We start from the raw sequence: 14840 nt of genomic DNA on the forward strand, positions 1-14840 counted from the left end.
ACAACACAACAACTCCTACTCATTCTGGCCTTACCTTACCTGATGGCTGCCATTTTTTCTAACCTTCTCTTCAGAACAACATTTCTCAGGAGAGCTGTCTGTATGTTTACTCCCCTTAGTCTCTTGTCCCTGACTCATGACAAGGCCATTGGTCCCCCAGACAATGGACCCCTTCCACTGGCCACTTCTCATTCTACTTTTCCTTGCTGCTAGGCTTTGGGGTGTCCTAACCTCTGCCTGTGGTCCACTGTACCTCACAACATACCCTCATTGCCATGCTCTCCTATATAGGCAGTGACTTTGTTGTTTGTGTACTGCAGGCTGCCACACATACATCTTTGGTCAGGACTTCTCACATATCTAACTCTTCCAGTCAGCTACACAGACCTATGTGGCATCTAGTTGAGGTCAGATTATTCAAATAGGAGCCCTGACTTCCCCAAGGCAGTCTTTATACTGCTTGCTTCAGAAAGCACAGGCCCTTATGCTGCCAAAACACAGATTCACCCTTACTTTTCTCACACCAAGTTGTTAGCAGATCCTGTCAACTCTTCCTCTGAGACACATCCAGAGGTGAACTACGCTTTGCCACTCTGACCATATTCTGGGTGCTGTCGCTGTTAACTCCTGCTTGCATTCCAACACCAGCCCCTTCTCTGTTCTCACCTAGGGCAGATCATGTGCCTCCTTTGCTTGAAATTTGCCACTCTCACCCAGAGGAAAGCCAGAGTCCCAGCTTGCAGAGGCCAAGAAATACCTCCCTACTGTTTCTTCTGTTTCTGTTCCAAGGTGCCAGTCACCCTGACCATCTTCATACTGCTACTGCACATAACCCAAACACTTCATGAGAGTTCCCTGAACTAACCCTCCTCCTTTGTGCTCCAGGACCCTGTTCCACCACTACAAAGGGATGAAGACTCAGCCCCTACCAAGTCCTAACACTGAAATACCCATCTATATACCCACAGCTGCCCTGCCTCACTTTTCCCCTTTACACTTATCATTTAATATACCATAATGTCTTAATGGGAGTAGAAATTTGCTTGCTATGTTCACTGTTCCATCTACAGCCCTGTACTCTGGCACAGAGCAGAAGCTCAATACAGTATGTTGAATAAATATTTTCCTTTGTGCTTTTTTCCACTGCATATATGCTTAAAAACTCCCTTTTCATGCAAAGATTCAAACAAATACTTTTAAAATTTTTATTAAGGAAAAACACTTTTACCTTTAATTATTTCATATGGATTATTATTTTGGACATAGAATTATATGATGAACTTCTAATCCCTTTCAAAACATTAACCTGGGCTGGGGTTGTGGCTCAGTGATAGAGTGCTTGCATAGCATGTATGAGGCAATGGTTCAATTCTCAGCACCACATTAAAAAAAAAATCATGTCCGTCTACAACTAAAAATATTTTAAAAAATTAACCTAATTTTTAACAACTAGTTAAAACTTACTTTGAAATACAAAATTAAAAGTTCACTTTTGTGTTATTTCAATGAACTATGTATAATTTTTCAAGAAAAGGACATCTGTAATTACTGTACAGTTAGAATATATTTTCTTTCTTTCTTTTAGGTATTTATTGAACCCATTGGCACTCTATCTTGAGACAGGGTCTTGCCTCATTGCCCAGGCTGTCCTTGAATTTGTGATCCTTCTGACTCAACCTCCTGAGTGGCTGGGATTACAGGTGTGTGCCACCACACCTGGTTCAGAATACATACTCATTATCCCTTCATATCTCTTCATCATTTTTCAGAGTTAATATTTTACTTTCCAGAGTTAATATTTTATTCCAGAGTTAATATTTTAAAATATGTAATTATTATATCTTTCTTTTATTTAATGTTCTTTTTAAAATTGAGTTAGGGTTTATTTAAACATTTTGATTTTATTTCCATTTAAAAAGGAATGCTTTTTCCCCATTAGACTATCTGATTATTGTTGACATATGATAATGTTATTTTTTAATATCCAGATTATTAATTGAGTTAGCCAGATCATCTTATTTTCTTGAGTACACAGCACACCTGAAAGTAAGTCCTAACATCTCTTCTGAAGGCCATGATGATGTGTATAGCTAAGTGCAAGTCAAATTCCCTAGATCTTAATTTCTATACCAATGACAGTGACAAGTTACTGTGTGGCTTTTTTTTTAAATATTTTTTTAGTTATCAATGAATCTTTATTTTTATTTATTTATATGTGGTACTGAGAATCAAACCCAGTGCCTGACACATGCTAGGCAAGTGGCTCTACGACTGGGCTACAACCCCAGCCCCTATTGTGGCTTATTTTATACCATCAAAAATCTACATCACAGTGGGGGGAGGCAGTGGCCTGCACCTGTAATTCTAGTGAGTCAGGAGGCCGAGATAGGAAAACTGAAATTTAAAGGCCAGCCTCAGCAACTTAGTGAGGCCCTAAGCAATTTAGTGAGACCCTGCCTCAAAATAAAAAATAAAAAGGGCTGAGGATGTAGCCCAGTGGTAAACTGACCCTGGGTTAAATTCCCAGTATCCCCCACCCCCAGAAAAGAATCTATATAACTCTAATGAGCATTCCTGACTTAACTGGCTGCAGAAGTTCATTGTCCCCAGAAGGCACAGCCTACCTGCTGAATGTTGGCATTGTTGGGTGCATTAATGCAATCTTCTAGTTCAGATAGACGGCTGGTTTTAGCCAATGCAAAAATAAGTTCAGTCTCTATATAAGACTCCTGGCTGTTTTTCCTAGCCATCTGCAGAAATTTCACTAGCTCCTCCCAGTTGTCTAAGAACAGAAAACAAAACCAGGTTAATTCATATTTTATGTTTTAAAAAATTATGGCAAATTGTTTTAATTAAGAACTTAAAGCCAAAATTTAAAAACAACTTTATGTAGCATTTATTTTAAATACTGGGCTCTCAAACAGTTTTAGATTTCTTCAACATGAAAAGTAGTTCGAAACTATCTCAATGTCTTGCAATATGTTCCAAGAATTAGTAACATTATTACAACCACATCAGTTCCCAGTAATAAGAAAAAAGTAGAACATCAAATTGTAACGACTTTTAAAAATTCATAGGCTCAAATGGTAACTGCCACCCTTTAAAAAAAGAGAAGACTGATCTCAATCATGAAAGCCTTGGACATAAGTGGATCCACAACTACTCACACCCAGCAATTCGTTGTTCACATAAAAATATTCTTTAAAAAATCTTGTTTGTCTGTCTTCTACTTAAAAAGAAGTGGGGAAATTGGCCAATCTGCCTGGAGTTTTCAGTGGTAGGTGCACAAATACAAGTGTGTTTTCTAGGGTTCTGGCTACTCACAGGCTGGAGGGAGTGGGGTGCCACGGGCTGCAGTCCCAGTTATTTTTCTGAGATTGTCACTGGGTTGGGTGGGTGAAACTGGCTGAGCCATGGCTTTACAGAAGTCTGAACACCAGCTACACTGTTGCCATGGCCATGTTCCTCTGACCCCCACCGTTCCCTCAGTGTTTGAAAACATATAATGGGCAAAACCAAATTTTATCAGAATTTCTGGTGAGGGTGTTGGACAGTGTGTGAAATTCCTTAGTAAATACACACCTCAGTGACAAGTTGCACCCTCCATATGGAAGAATTCACTTCAAGACTATGCAAATGTTTGTCTTTTCCCTAAATATCTGGGATTCTTCAGTATGTATTTTCACAGCTTGACACAGCTAAAAGATGACACTGTGACAATTTTATCTGGAATAGTTTGTATTCTAAGAACCACTGTACTTCAAAAGACCCAGAGCGAAAATCAAGACATGCTCAGTCTCATGTCCAACACCAGCTTTTCACTCATGCCCGCAGTGCTAAGCTGGAGGTCAAGCACCTTGATCATCCCTCTAGAACACCTAGGGCAAGTCCTTCTGTGAAGACCACTTTCCACTGTAAAGGCAAACACACTAAAAGGAAGCAGCACTGTTGAAATACAGTTGTGCCTGCTCACGCCCCACCACACTCTCAGTAAGATGCAGGTAAGACTGGCTAAGAATCAAGCACTGAATTATTCAACCTAATGCACATCATCAAGACTTTAAGTTCTGTAGAAGAAAGAGCAGATACTGTGGGGTGGGCAACGTCTCTAATGATCTCTTTCACTGCCCCTACCCCACGGGCCTGTCTCGTTCATTACATGTGATCTCAGATTACGAGTTCTACATGTTCTGAAAGCTATTACAGAAGAACCTAGAGTCCACAGTGAGTGCCTGTAATAGGGCCAGCCTGTAATAGGTGGTTGGCTATACCTTACGTGTTCTAAAAAGAAATCCTGTAATTAAAAAGATGTGACACTGACTCAAAAGAAGCTTCATTTCTACCCTAAATATACAGTGCACTGGCACTTTGTTTACTGGAATGTATTTTAACTATTAAATTATTAAGAGCCTAGATGAACATTCACAGAGAAGAGATGGACTTGCCCAGTTCAGACAACCATAATCTATGGGAAGGTGATGTGAACTGAAATACACACAGTCTTTACTTTTTCAGTAGCCACTGACCATCCTAGCTTCATTATAGGTGGACTCAAGGTGGTGGTTGACTGTTGCTTACTTGGTTCTTTCATAAAGGAAACTACTTGCACCTCAGTAAACACAAGTCTAGTGGACCTCAGATGCTAGGTGGGAGGCCCCTATAACTGGTAACCCCTCCTATTGCACCACCTAGAGCTGGAGGGAAACCACTAGCCATTTAAAAGTATCTAGTGCCTCAAAAATGAAGTCACTCTGAAACAACTCTTACAAGAATAACAGGCTGGGGTTGTGGCTCAGTGGTAGAGTACTTGCTTAGCACATGTGAAGCACTTGGTTCAAACCTCAGCACCACATAAAAAAATAACTAAATAAAATAAAGTTATTAAAGATATATATATTTTAAAATTTATTTTTATTGTAAACAAATGGGATACATCTTGTTTCTCTGTACATGAAGTAGAGGCATACCATTTGTGTAATCATACATTTACCTAGGGTAATAGTTTTTGATTCATTCTGTTATTTTTTTCTTCCCCCCACCCCTCCCACCCCTCTTTTCCCTCTATACAGTCCCTCCTTCCTCCATTCTTGCCCTGCTCATACCCCCCATTATGTGCCATCATCCGCTAATCAGTGAGATCATTCGTCCTTTGGTTTTTTTGAGATTGGCTTATCTCACTTAGCATGATATTCTCCAATTTCATCCATTTGCCTACAAATGCCATAATTTTATTATTTTTATGGCTGAGTAATAGTCCATTGTGTATGTATATATACACAATGGACTATTATGTGGTGTGTGTGTGTGTATGTATATGTGTATGTATATATATATATATATATATATGCCACAGTTTCTTTATCCATTCATCAGTTGAAGGGCATCTAGGTTGGTTCCACAGTCTGGCTATTGCAAATTGAGTAGCTATGAACATTGATGTGGCTGTATCTCTGTAGTATGCTGATTTTAAATCCTTTGGGTATAGGCCAAGGAGTGGAATAGCTGGGTCAAATGGTGATTCCATTCCAAGTTTTCTGAGGAATCTCCACACTGCTTTCCAGAGTGGCTGCACTAATTTGCAGCCCCACCAGCAATGTATGAGTGTACGTTTTCTCCCACATCCTCGTCAACACCTATTGCTGCTAGTATTCTTCATAATTGCCATTCTAATTGGGGTGAAATGGAATCTTAGGGTAGTTTTGATTTACATTTCTCTTATTACTAAAAATGTTGAACATTTTTTCATATATCTGTTGATTGCGTGTAGATCTTCTGTGAAGTATCTGTTCATTTCCTTAGCCCATTTGTTGATTGGGTTATTTGTATTCTTGGTGTAAAGTTTTTTGAGTTCTTTATATGTTCTGAAAATTAGTACTCTATCTGAAGTATGAGTGGCAAAGATTTTCTCCCACTCTGTAGGTTCTCTCTTCACATTGCTGTTAGTTTCCTTTGCTGAAATAAAGCTTTTTACTTTGAATCTATCCCAGTTATTGATTCTTGCTTTTATTTCTTGTGCTATGGGAGTCCTGCTAAGGAACTCTGATCCTAAGCCGACATGTTGAAGATTTCGACCCACTATTTCTTCTATAAGGTGCAGGATCTCTGTTCTGATTCCAAGGTCCTTGGTCCATTTTGAGTTGATTTTTGTGCAGGGTGAGAGATAGGGGTTTAGTTTCATTCTGTTGCATATGGATTTCTAGTTTTCCCAGCACCATTTGTTGAACAGGCTATCTTTTCTCCATTGCATATTTTTGGCACCTTTGTCTAGTATGAGAAAATTGTATTTATTTGGGTTTGTGTCCGTGTCCTCTATTCTGTACCATTGATCTCCCTGTCTGTTTTGGTGCCAATACCATGCCGTTTTTGTTACTAATGCTTTGTAGTATAGTTGAAGTTCTGGTGTTGTGATACCCTGGCTTCACTCTTCCTGCTAAGGATTGCTTTAGCTATTCTGGGTTTCTTATTCTTCCAGATGAATTTTATGATTGCTTGCTCTATTTCTGTAAGGTACGTCATTGGGATTTTAATTGGAATTGCATTGAATCTGTATAGCACTTTTGGTAGTATGGACATTTTGACAATATTAATTCTGCCTATCCAAGAACATGGGAGATCTTTCCATCTTCTAAGGTTTTCTTTAATTTCTTTCTTTAGTGTTGTGCAGTTTTCATTGTAGTGGACTTTCACCTTTATGTTAGATTGATTCCCAAGTATTTTATGTTTTTCGAAGCTATTGTGAATGGGGTAGTTTTCCTAACTTCTCTTTCTGAAGATTCATCACTTATGTATAAAAATGCATTGGATTTATGAGCATTGATCTTATAACCTGCTACTTTACTGAATTCACTTATGAGTTCTAAAAGTTTTCTGGTGGAATTTCCTGGTTCCTCTAAATGTATAATCATGTCATCAGCAAATAGGGATAGTTTGAATTCTTCTTTTCCTATTCGTATCCCTTTAATTTCCTTGGTCTGTCTAATTGCTCTGACTAGAGTTTCGAGGGCAACAGGTTTCTAGAGACATATGAATTACCTAAACTGAACCAGGGGGACATACACAATTTAAACAGATCAATTTCAAGTAATAAAACAGAAGATGTCATCAAAAGCCTACCAATAAAGAAACGTCCAGGACCAGATGGGTTCTCAGCCGAGTTCTACAAAAACTTTAAGGAAGAGCTCATTCCAATACTTCTCAAAGTATTTCATGAAATAGAAGAGGAGGGAACCCTCCCAAACTCATTCTATGAAGCCAATATCACCCTGATACCTAAACCAGACAGAGACACATCAAGGAAAGAAAATTTCAGACCAGTATCCTTAATGAACATTGATGCAAAAATTCTCAACAAAATCTTAGCAAATTGCATACAAAAATATATTAAAAAGATAGTGCACCATGATCAAGTGGGTTTTATCCCAGGGATGCAAGGTTGGTTCAACATCTGGAAATCAATAAATGTAATTCACCATATCAACAGACTTAAAGTCAAGAGTCACATGATTATTTCGATAGATGCAGAAAATGCATTTGATAAAATACAGCATCCCTTCATGCTCAAAACACTAAAAAAAATAGGGATAGTGGGAACATTCCTTAACATTGTAAAGGTCATCTATGCTAAGCGCCATGGCCAATATCATTCTAAATGGTGAAAAACTGAAAGCATTCCCCCTAAAAACTGGAACAAGGCACGGATGCCCTCTTTCACCACTTCTATTCAACATTGTCCTCAAAAATATTTTTAAAAAAGAATAACAGGGGTCTGGGTGCTTGTCTTCACAAGTAACTAAGTGTCTATGGCTCAACCTTCTGCCCTACTGTAGCTGAGGTAGGTGATAAAATTCATCAACACGACAACCTCTGGCTGTTCTCTAGAGGCCCTGTGTGATCTATGGTCTCTTCCCTTGTCCAAGTTCACAGACAATTTTGTCCCTTGGTGAACTTTTCAGGGCAGGTGCCTGTCTACACTCTTGCTGAGTAGCAGGGTATGTATTCCCTTCACCTTCCTGTTTTCCATCTAGAGTGCACTGCCTCTGAGCAGGCTTTTCTCCACCTTCCTCTTGTTCTTGGCTCATAAAGATGATTCCTAAATCTCATGCACTGGGGCACACACACACACACACACACACACACACACACAGACATGAGTCTTCTGGCTTCTGGTGTTTATCTGTCTTTCTCCCCAGCCATAAAGAGAAAACATGTGCTTGTTTTAATTTACTGGATGATCTTTGGGGACTTCTGACCCATTTCCTACTTCCTCTAGCAAATGTTTGCTGTTGAGGTTCAACTCTGGGCGGGTAATTTGTTGGTCTCTTTTACTCTGGTTTGTTCAGGTTTTCTTCTCCATCTTAAACTGGTAGTGCTGGCTGAGCTGTGTCTCACCACTCTCCTACAGGCTGCTCGGACTCCTCCAGCACCAAAGTTTCAGTAAGCCAGCACTCGGGCACAGAGTACTACACCGCCTACCAGGTTGAGTCTTTTGAGGTGCAGACTGGGACCCAAGTGTCTCAGAACCAGGGCGCACAGCTCGTGGTAGCACAAAGTGTACTTGTCTCAGCTGGGTTCTGGATAGCATTTCAAGTACTCACTCTTCAGCCAGCTGCCCAGGACATGGTGCTGCTCTCCGCCACTGGCCCACTTTGCACTGCTGCTTGGGGGATCCACATGACAGAGAGACTGCCCTACAAGGGCCCCAGAGCTAATCATTTTAAACAGGGGCTTAGTTCCTCCCATTCTGTCTCTGGTCAGACATATCTGCATCATGTCTCATGGAGAGCTCAGGTTCCAGGTAATGTCTAAGGTCTTAGCTGTACCCATAATCAGAGTTCTACTCCAGGAGGGAAAAGGGGAAGGGGCTGTGCCACATGCGTGCTACCCCTGGGAAGGGGAACTTTGTCTCCAAGCAAAAATGTCACCAGGGGTAAGGAGATTTATTTTGGCCCCTGGAGACATCAGTGCCACAATAAACTAGATACACTAGAAGATAACCAGGAAAGTGAATATAAGGCAATGAACTTAAAATTACTACAACAGTGATCATCTATTGTGCTTAAGCTGCCTAACCTTATAAAAAGGTGACAGTCAACTGAAAAGCTAGTGTCATTAACAGAATATTATTTATCTCAGACTCTTGGAAAACTTTCACTTAGCTATGCCCCTTGATATATCTGGATGCATAATATACAGATATTCCTGGGAATCTCTTCAACTTCTTGCCTCAGTCAGGTTTCATACCAGTGATAAAAGAGTCCCTGGAGAGGGAATTTACTTACTGCTCTTGTTGGCTGCCTGAACAACTTCCAGATAAGAGGCAGGGTCATCCGCCCTGATGTAGGAGTCAATGGCTTCCTTCACAAGGTCCTTCTGAAGCTGTGCTTGGGCCAGCTGACTCCACACAGCAGGCTCATTGCATTTTTCTGCAAACTCATATGCTCGGTCTAGGTTTCCAATGTTCTCAATCAGGACCTAGGGGTTATAAGAGGACTTGCCTTTGCCACAACACCTTCTCAGCTGCAAGGTGCAGAAAAATTTGTTTGGTTGCTTGTTGTCTAGATTTGTATGACTATTTCAACTGATTCCAATGCAACTGGGCACGAGATGAATGGAATGATGAAAAGATAAGAGCTGTTGGATTAGGGGGTGGTCCTAGACAGAGAAGAGACATTCTAACAGAAGTTATAAAGAAATGGAGATGGGCAGAGTGTGTGGTGCATACCTGTAATCCCAGTAACTTGGGAGGCTGAGGCAGGAGGATTGCATGTTTGAGGCTAGCCCCAGCTTCCAGATCATAAGATTCATAGGCAGGTATAGAAAAATGGTAAAGGAAGAGGCAAGAAAGTAAAGAATATTGGTAGAAGAGTAGTTACAGTGATATGTCCTATGGTTTATAATTGATTTGGAGATAAAACCATAAAAGGAACTGAGGATGTAGCTCAGTGATAGAGCACTTGCCTTTTGCATGTGTGAGGCTCCGGGCTAGATGTGTAGCATTATCAAAAATCTAAAATAAAATCTCAAAGGGAAGATGGGTATTTTGGGGAGATGGAAGTATAGGCAGAAAGGGTTGGAAGGATTGCTCTGGGAGCTTAAGCTCAGATACTGACTGGTTCCTGTAAGATGGGGGCATAGGGAGATGAAGCACCATGGTGTTAAAGAGCTGAGGTATAAGCACCTCCAAAAATCAAACACCTGAGTCACCAGCAATAACCTCAGTACCTTAGGTACCTAAGTCCATGAGAGTGCTGTGAAGCACAAGGAATAATAGCAGAGAAGGTGAAGGGAAAGAGCTGACAGGCTGGGAGGAGCAGTAAGGAGTATAAGCATACAAGACATGCACTGGATGACCTGAATGTCTGATACCCTCCGTGATGACGAAGCCCTTGAGATGACATATGCAGTGCAGCACAGCATGCTAGGGCTCAACACAACTTGCCCACAGCAGCCCACCTGGATTGCTGAGGCATTTACACTAAACTTGTAGAAGATGGTGAAGGCCTCCTCGTACAGTGCACTACTGATGGCAATGCTTGCGATGTCTGGCGCGTCATAGTTGTCCAGACGGCTGATGTACTCCATAACCCGAGTGTGATCTGCCTTGATGGCAGTCAGGATCAGCAGATTCTGGAGATTCCTGAGGAAAGACTCTGCTTAGCATGATGTTCAGGAATGAAGGCTACACACAGTCCAAGACCCCCAACTTTTTAAAAAAAGTAAACTAGTAAACACACATGATTGATAAGTAAATACAACAGAATATTTGTGAAGCAAGGTTGTAGAATATAAAGTCAACATACAAAAATGAGCAATGTTTAGTGATATACAATTTTAAGTTTAAAAATCCCACAAAATGGGGCTGGATTCAAGCATATGGAATCTAAAGAGAAATATTATGGCAATGTCTTGGGAAAACACCACTAAGACAATCAATTGTGAGGGTGGTTCTGGCTTCACAGGAGCCCGGCTTCACAGGAGCCCAATGTCTGTCCCCCACTTCAGAGTTACCAATCTTCCTAACTATGCCTCTATTGCTTTTTGTGATTCTTTATAGTTTTACCACATAGTCTATACTCCTAAACAATACAGGCTGTTTTGTCACAAAAATGTTAAAAAAATCAATGTAATACAGCACATATTGAGAATCTAAAAAAAAAAAAAACCCAAAAAAAACAAAAAACCACAAGATCATTATCAAATGATTCAGAAAAAGCATCTGACAAAATCCAGTAATGTTAGTGATAAAAATTATCAATGAAAATAGGAGGAAACTTCTTTAATCTAATGAAGGACATCAACAAAAGCACATAGCTAACATTATCAGTAATAATGAGAGATTGAATGCTTTCATCTATGATCAGGAACAAGACAAGGATGTTCACTTTTATCACTTTTATTCAACATTGTACAGGACGTTCTATTCAAGGCATTTAAGTAAAATGAAATAAAAAGCATCTAGATCAGGAAGAATACAGATTTTCTTGTGAACAGACAGGCTAATTCTAAAATTAGAAGAAAGCACAGAAATTTGAAAAAGAATGAACCTTAAGCAATCATACTACTGGGCTGACTTATTTTTTTTAAACATTTTTTTTTAGCTGTTGATGGACATCCACTTTATTCATTTATTAATATGTGGTGCTGAGAATCTAACCCAGTGCCTCAGACACACCAGGCAAATGCTCTACCACTGAGCCACAAATCTAGCCCTGGGCCAACTTATTTTTGACAAAAGATGCAAAAGCACTTCAACAGAGAAAGGACAAAATTCAATAAATAATGCTGGAATGACTGGATATTCATATGTAAAAAAGATGAACCTCACCCTAAACTTTATACCTTAATGGATATTAGACCATAGAACTAAATGTAAAATGAAAAAATACCCAACTTTTAGAAGAAAGCACAGGAAAAAAAATCTTTCTGACCTAGGATTAGGCACAGAATTCTTAAATTTAAGACCAAAGCACAATCCATAAAAAAGTTTATGAATTGAACTTTATCAAAATTAAAACTGGCTGTTGAGACAGCTCAATGGTAGAACACTTGCCTAGTAAGTACCAGACTCTAGGTTTAATCCCCAGCACCATAAAAAGAAGAGAGAGAGAGAGAGAAAGAAAATAACACTTTTGTTCTGTGAAGACTCTAAGAATCATTCCCAAAAAGGGGAATTACAGAGTGACAAAAATACATGTAAATCACATGTTTAACAAAGGACTTGAAACTCTCAAACTCAACAATAAAAAAAAAAAAAAATCAACCCAGCTAAAAATAGGGAAAACATTTGAAGCGACATTTTACCAAGAAGGATATGTAGATGGAAAATAAGCATGTAAAAAATTCTTCAACATCTTCAGCCATTAGGGAAATGCAAATTAAAATCACAATGATATCCTACTACATACTTATTAAAATGGCTAAAATAAAAAAATACTGATAATACCAAGCGCTGGTGAAGATGCGGAGCAACTGGAACTCTCACATATTGCTGGTGGGAATGCAAAATGATACAGCCATTCTGGAAAACAATAGTTTGGCAGTTTCTTAAACAGTTAAACACACACAAATCATATGACCCAGTGATTACAGGGTATATTCAAAGAAAAATCTGGACACAAATGTTTATAGCACCTGTATTCAGATTCACCCCAAACTGAAAACAACTCAAATGTCCTTCAGTGGGTGAATAGATAAACAAACTATGGTACATTCATATAACAGAATACCATTCAGTACTTTTAAAAAATGAACTACTGATGCACACAACATCTTGGATGAATCTGAAAGGCATTATGCTGAGTGAAAAAAGCCAGTCTCAAAAGAGTACATACTGTGTGATTCTAGTTATATGACATTCTGGAAAAGGCAAAACCAGAGTGATGGGTGGTTGCCAGGGGTTAGAAGCTATGGGCTGAAGAGAGGTGTAACTATATGGGGTGGCTAGCACAAAGTTGAAGGTGGTCAAACTACTCTGTATCCTGATTGTGGTAGTCATATGAATCTATACAGGTGTTAAAATTCCTAGTACTATACTTAATCCCAACCTTGGGTCAATTTTACTGTATGGTGATTAAAAAAGAAAGAAAGAAAAATAAAGCTAAAGTTTATTCTTAAGATTCATCCATGCAGCTGTATAGTATTCATTTCTACTGCTACTTGGTATTCTAATTTATGACTATACCATAATCTATCTATCAATGGTTTTCCAAATTGCTCTCAGATTTTTGCTACTGGAAACCATGTTGCTTTAAGTAGTCTTGCACATGTCCTCTAATACATGTGAACTGAGTTCCTTTAGGGCTTTATAACCAAGGGAGGAAATTGCTGGGTAGATGCAAGTTCTGGTACCAAACTATCTTCTGAGTGTAATGAGATTCCCAGCAGGGGCATGTAAGAGGCCCAGTTACTTGGCATCCTCATCAGTGTTGATCAGGAGAGACAGACTCCCACTGCTCTGGCAGGAGCAAAGGATGATGTAGTGTGGCCTCACACTAGAACTCCTTTATGGCTGTTGAGGTTCAATTCTTGCCTTAGATTCACAAGCTGTCTTTCCTCTTGTTAAGGGGTCTGTTGAACACTCTTTTTTTTTTTTTTTAATTGAGTTGTTTATGTTTTTCTTTTATTGAATAGTCCCCATACTAGTTTTTTGTTGGTTGAGTTATGTTGCAAATGTTTTCCTTCCATTTGTATTTTCTCCATTTACTTTATGATTAAAGTTCTTGATAGTCTTACTGGTTTTTCACTAAAGATTTATCATTTTTTGTGTGTGACTGGCTAAATAACTTATTAGATCATAAATATTCTTTAACTATGAAAAGTAATAACATTATGGTTTTATTAAATAAATTTTTTAGATGTTGATGGACCTTTATTTTATTCATTTATTCATTTATATGCGGTGTTGAGAATTGAACCCAGGGCCTCACATATGCTAGGCAGGTGCTCTACCACTGAGCCACAACTCCAGCCCCAACATTATGGTTTTGCCTTTTACCTTTAAATCTTTTTATAATATGAAAGAGATACCCAATTTAAATATTTTCCAACTATTTACTGAAAATTTGTTTCCACTTATATTTCCAGTTCTATTATAAATATACATTTTATATAATATATAGTTATCTATGGCTCTTCTTTTTTGGGGGGGAATTGGAGATTGAACCCAGGGGTGCTCTACCTCTGAGCTGCATTTCCAGCCCTTTTTATTTAGAGACTGGAATCTCCCTAAATTGCCAAGGCTGGCCTCAAACTCACCATTCTCCTTAGCCTCATGCATCACTGAGATTAAGGGAGTGTGCAACCATGCCTAGCTATTTTTTGGTAGTGAGATTTGAATCTAAAGGAGCTTTACCATTTAGTTACATCCCCAGCTCTTTTTAATTTTGAGACAGGGTCTTGCAAGTTGCTGAGGTTGACCTTGTACTTGTGATTCTCCTATAAGGCTCTTTATTCTATTACAATGGTCTATATCTCCATTTCTTTGCCAAAATCATTCTATTACAATGGTCTATTTCTCCATTTCTTTGCCAAAATCATTGTGCTTTGCTTTTGTTTTACAGTAATTATAGATTAGGATTAGTACCTTACCACCCTAACACCCAGTTTGACCTCTTGGGTAATTTATTATTTGTTTTAGTAGTATCTTGACTATTATTGACTTTTATCTCTATCAAGTTCCCTAAGTAAATAAATAGGGATTGTTACTGATATTGCATCAGATTTGATGGATATGGGTAAAACTGATGTCTTTAGTCAGGGTCTTTGGATCATGAATTACAGCAAGCTGTTAACCATGGCTGAGTGGACAGGACTGTAGAAGTTCACTTTGTTCTTATTTGTCT

At 38.9% G+C, this 14840-nt stretch overlaps 1 protein-coding gene across 5 annotated transcripts in view; it reads right to left on the bottom strand.

The window, feature by feature from the left end:
• Positions 1-14840, bottom strand: part of CLTCL1 (clathrin heavy chain like 1) — a 137229-nt gene that overhangs the window by 22006 nt on the left and 100383 nt on the right. For all 5 annotated transcript variants that reach the window (XM_079151974.1, XM_079151970.1, XM_079151971.1 and 2 more), the window contains 3 exons: positions 10453-10636; positions 9279-9471; positions 2625-2782 (listed from right to left, as the gene is read on the bottom strand). In XM_079151974.1, coding sequence (XP_079008100.1) covers positions 2625-2782; positions 9279-9471; positions 10453-10636 — 535 coding nt within the window. The remainder of the gene's footprint in view (positions 1-2624; positions 2783-9278; positions 9472-10452; positions 10637-14840) is intronic.

Source organism: Sciurus vulgaris (assembly GCF_902686455.1).
Source record: "Sciurus vulgaris genome assembly, chromosome: 8".
In the NCBI taxonomy this organism is placed as follows: domain Eukaryota; kingdom Metazoa; phylum Chordata; class Mammalia; order Rodentia; family Sciuridae; genus Sciurus; species Sciurus vulgaris.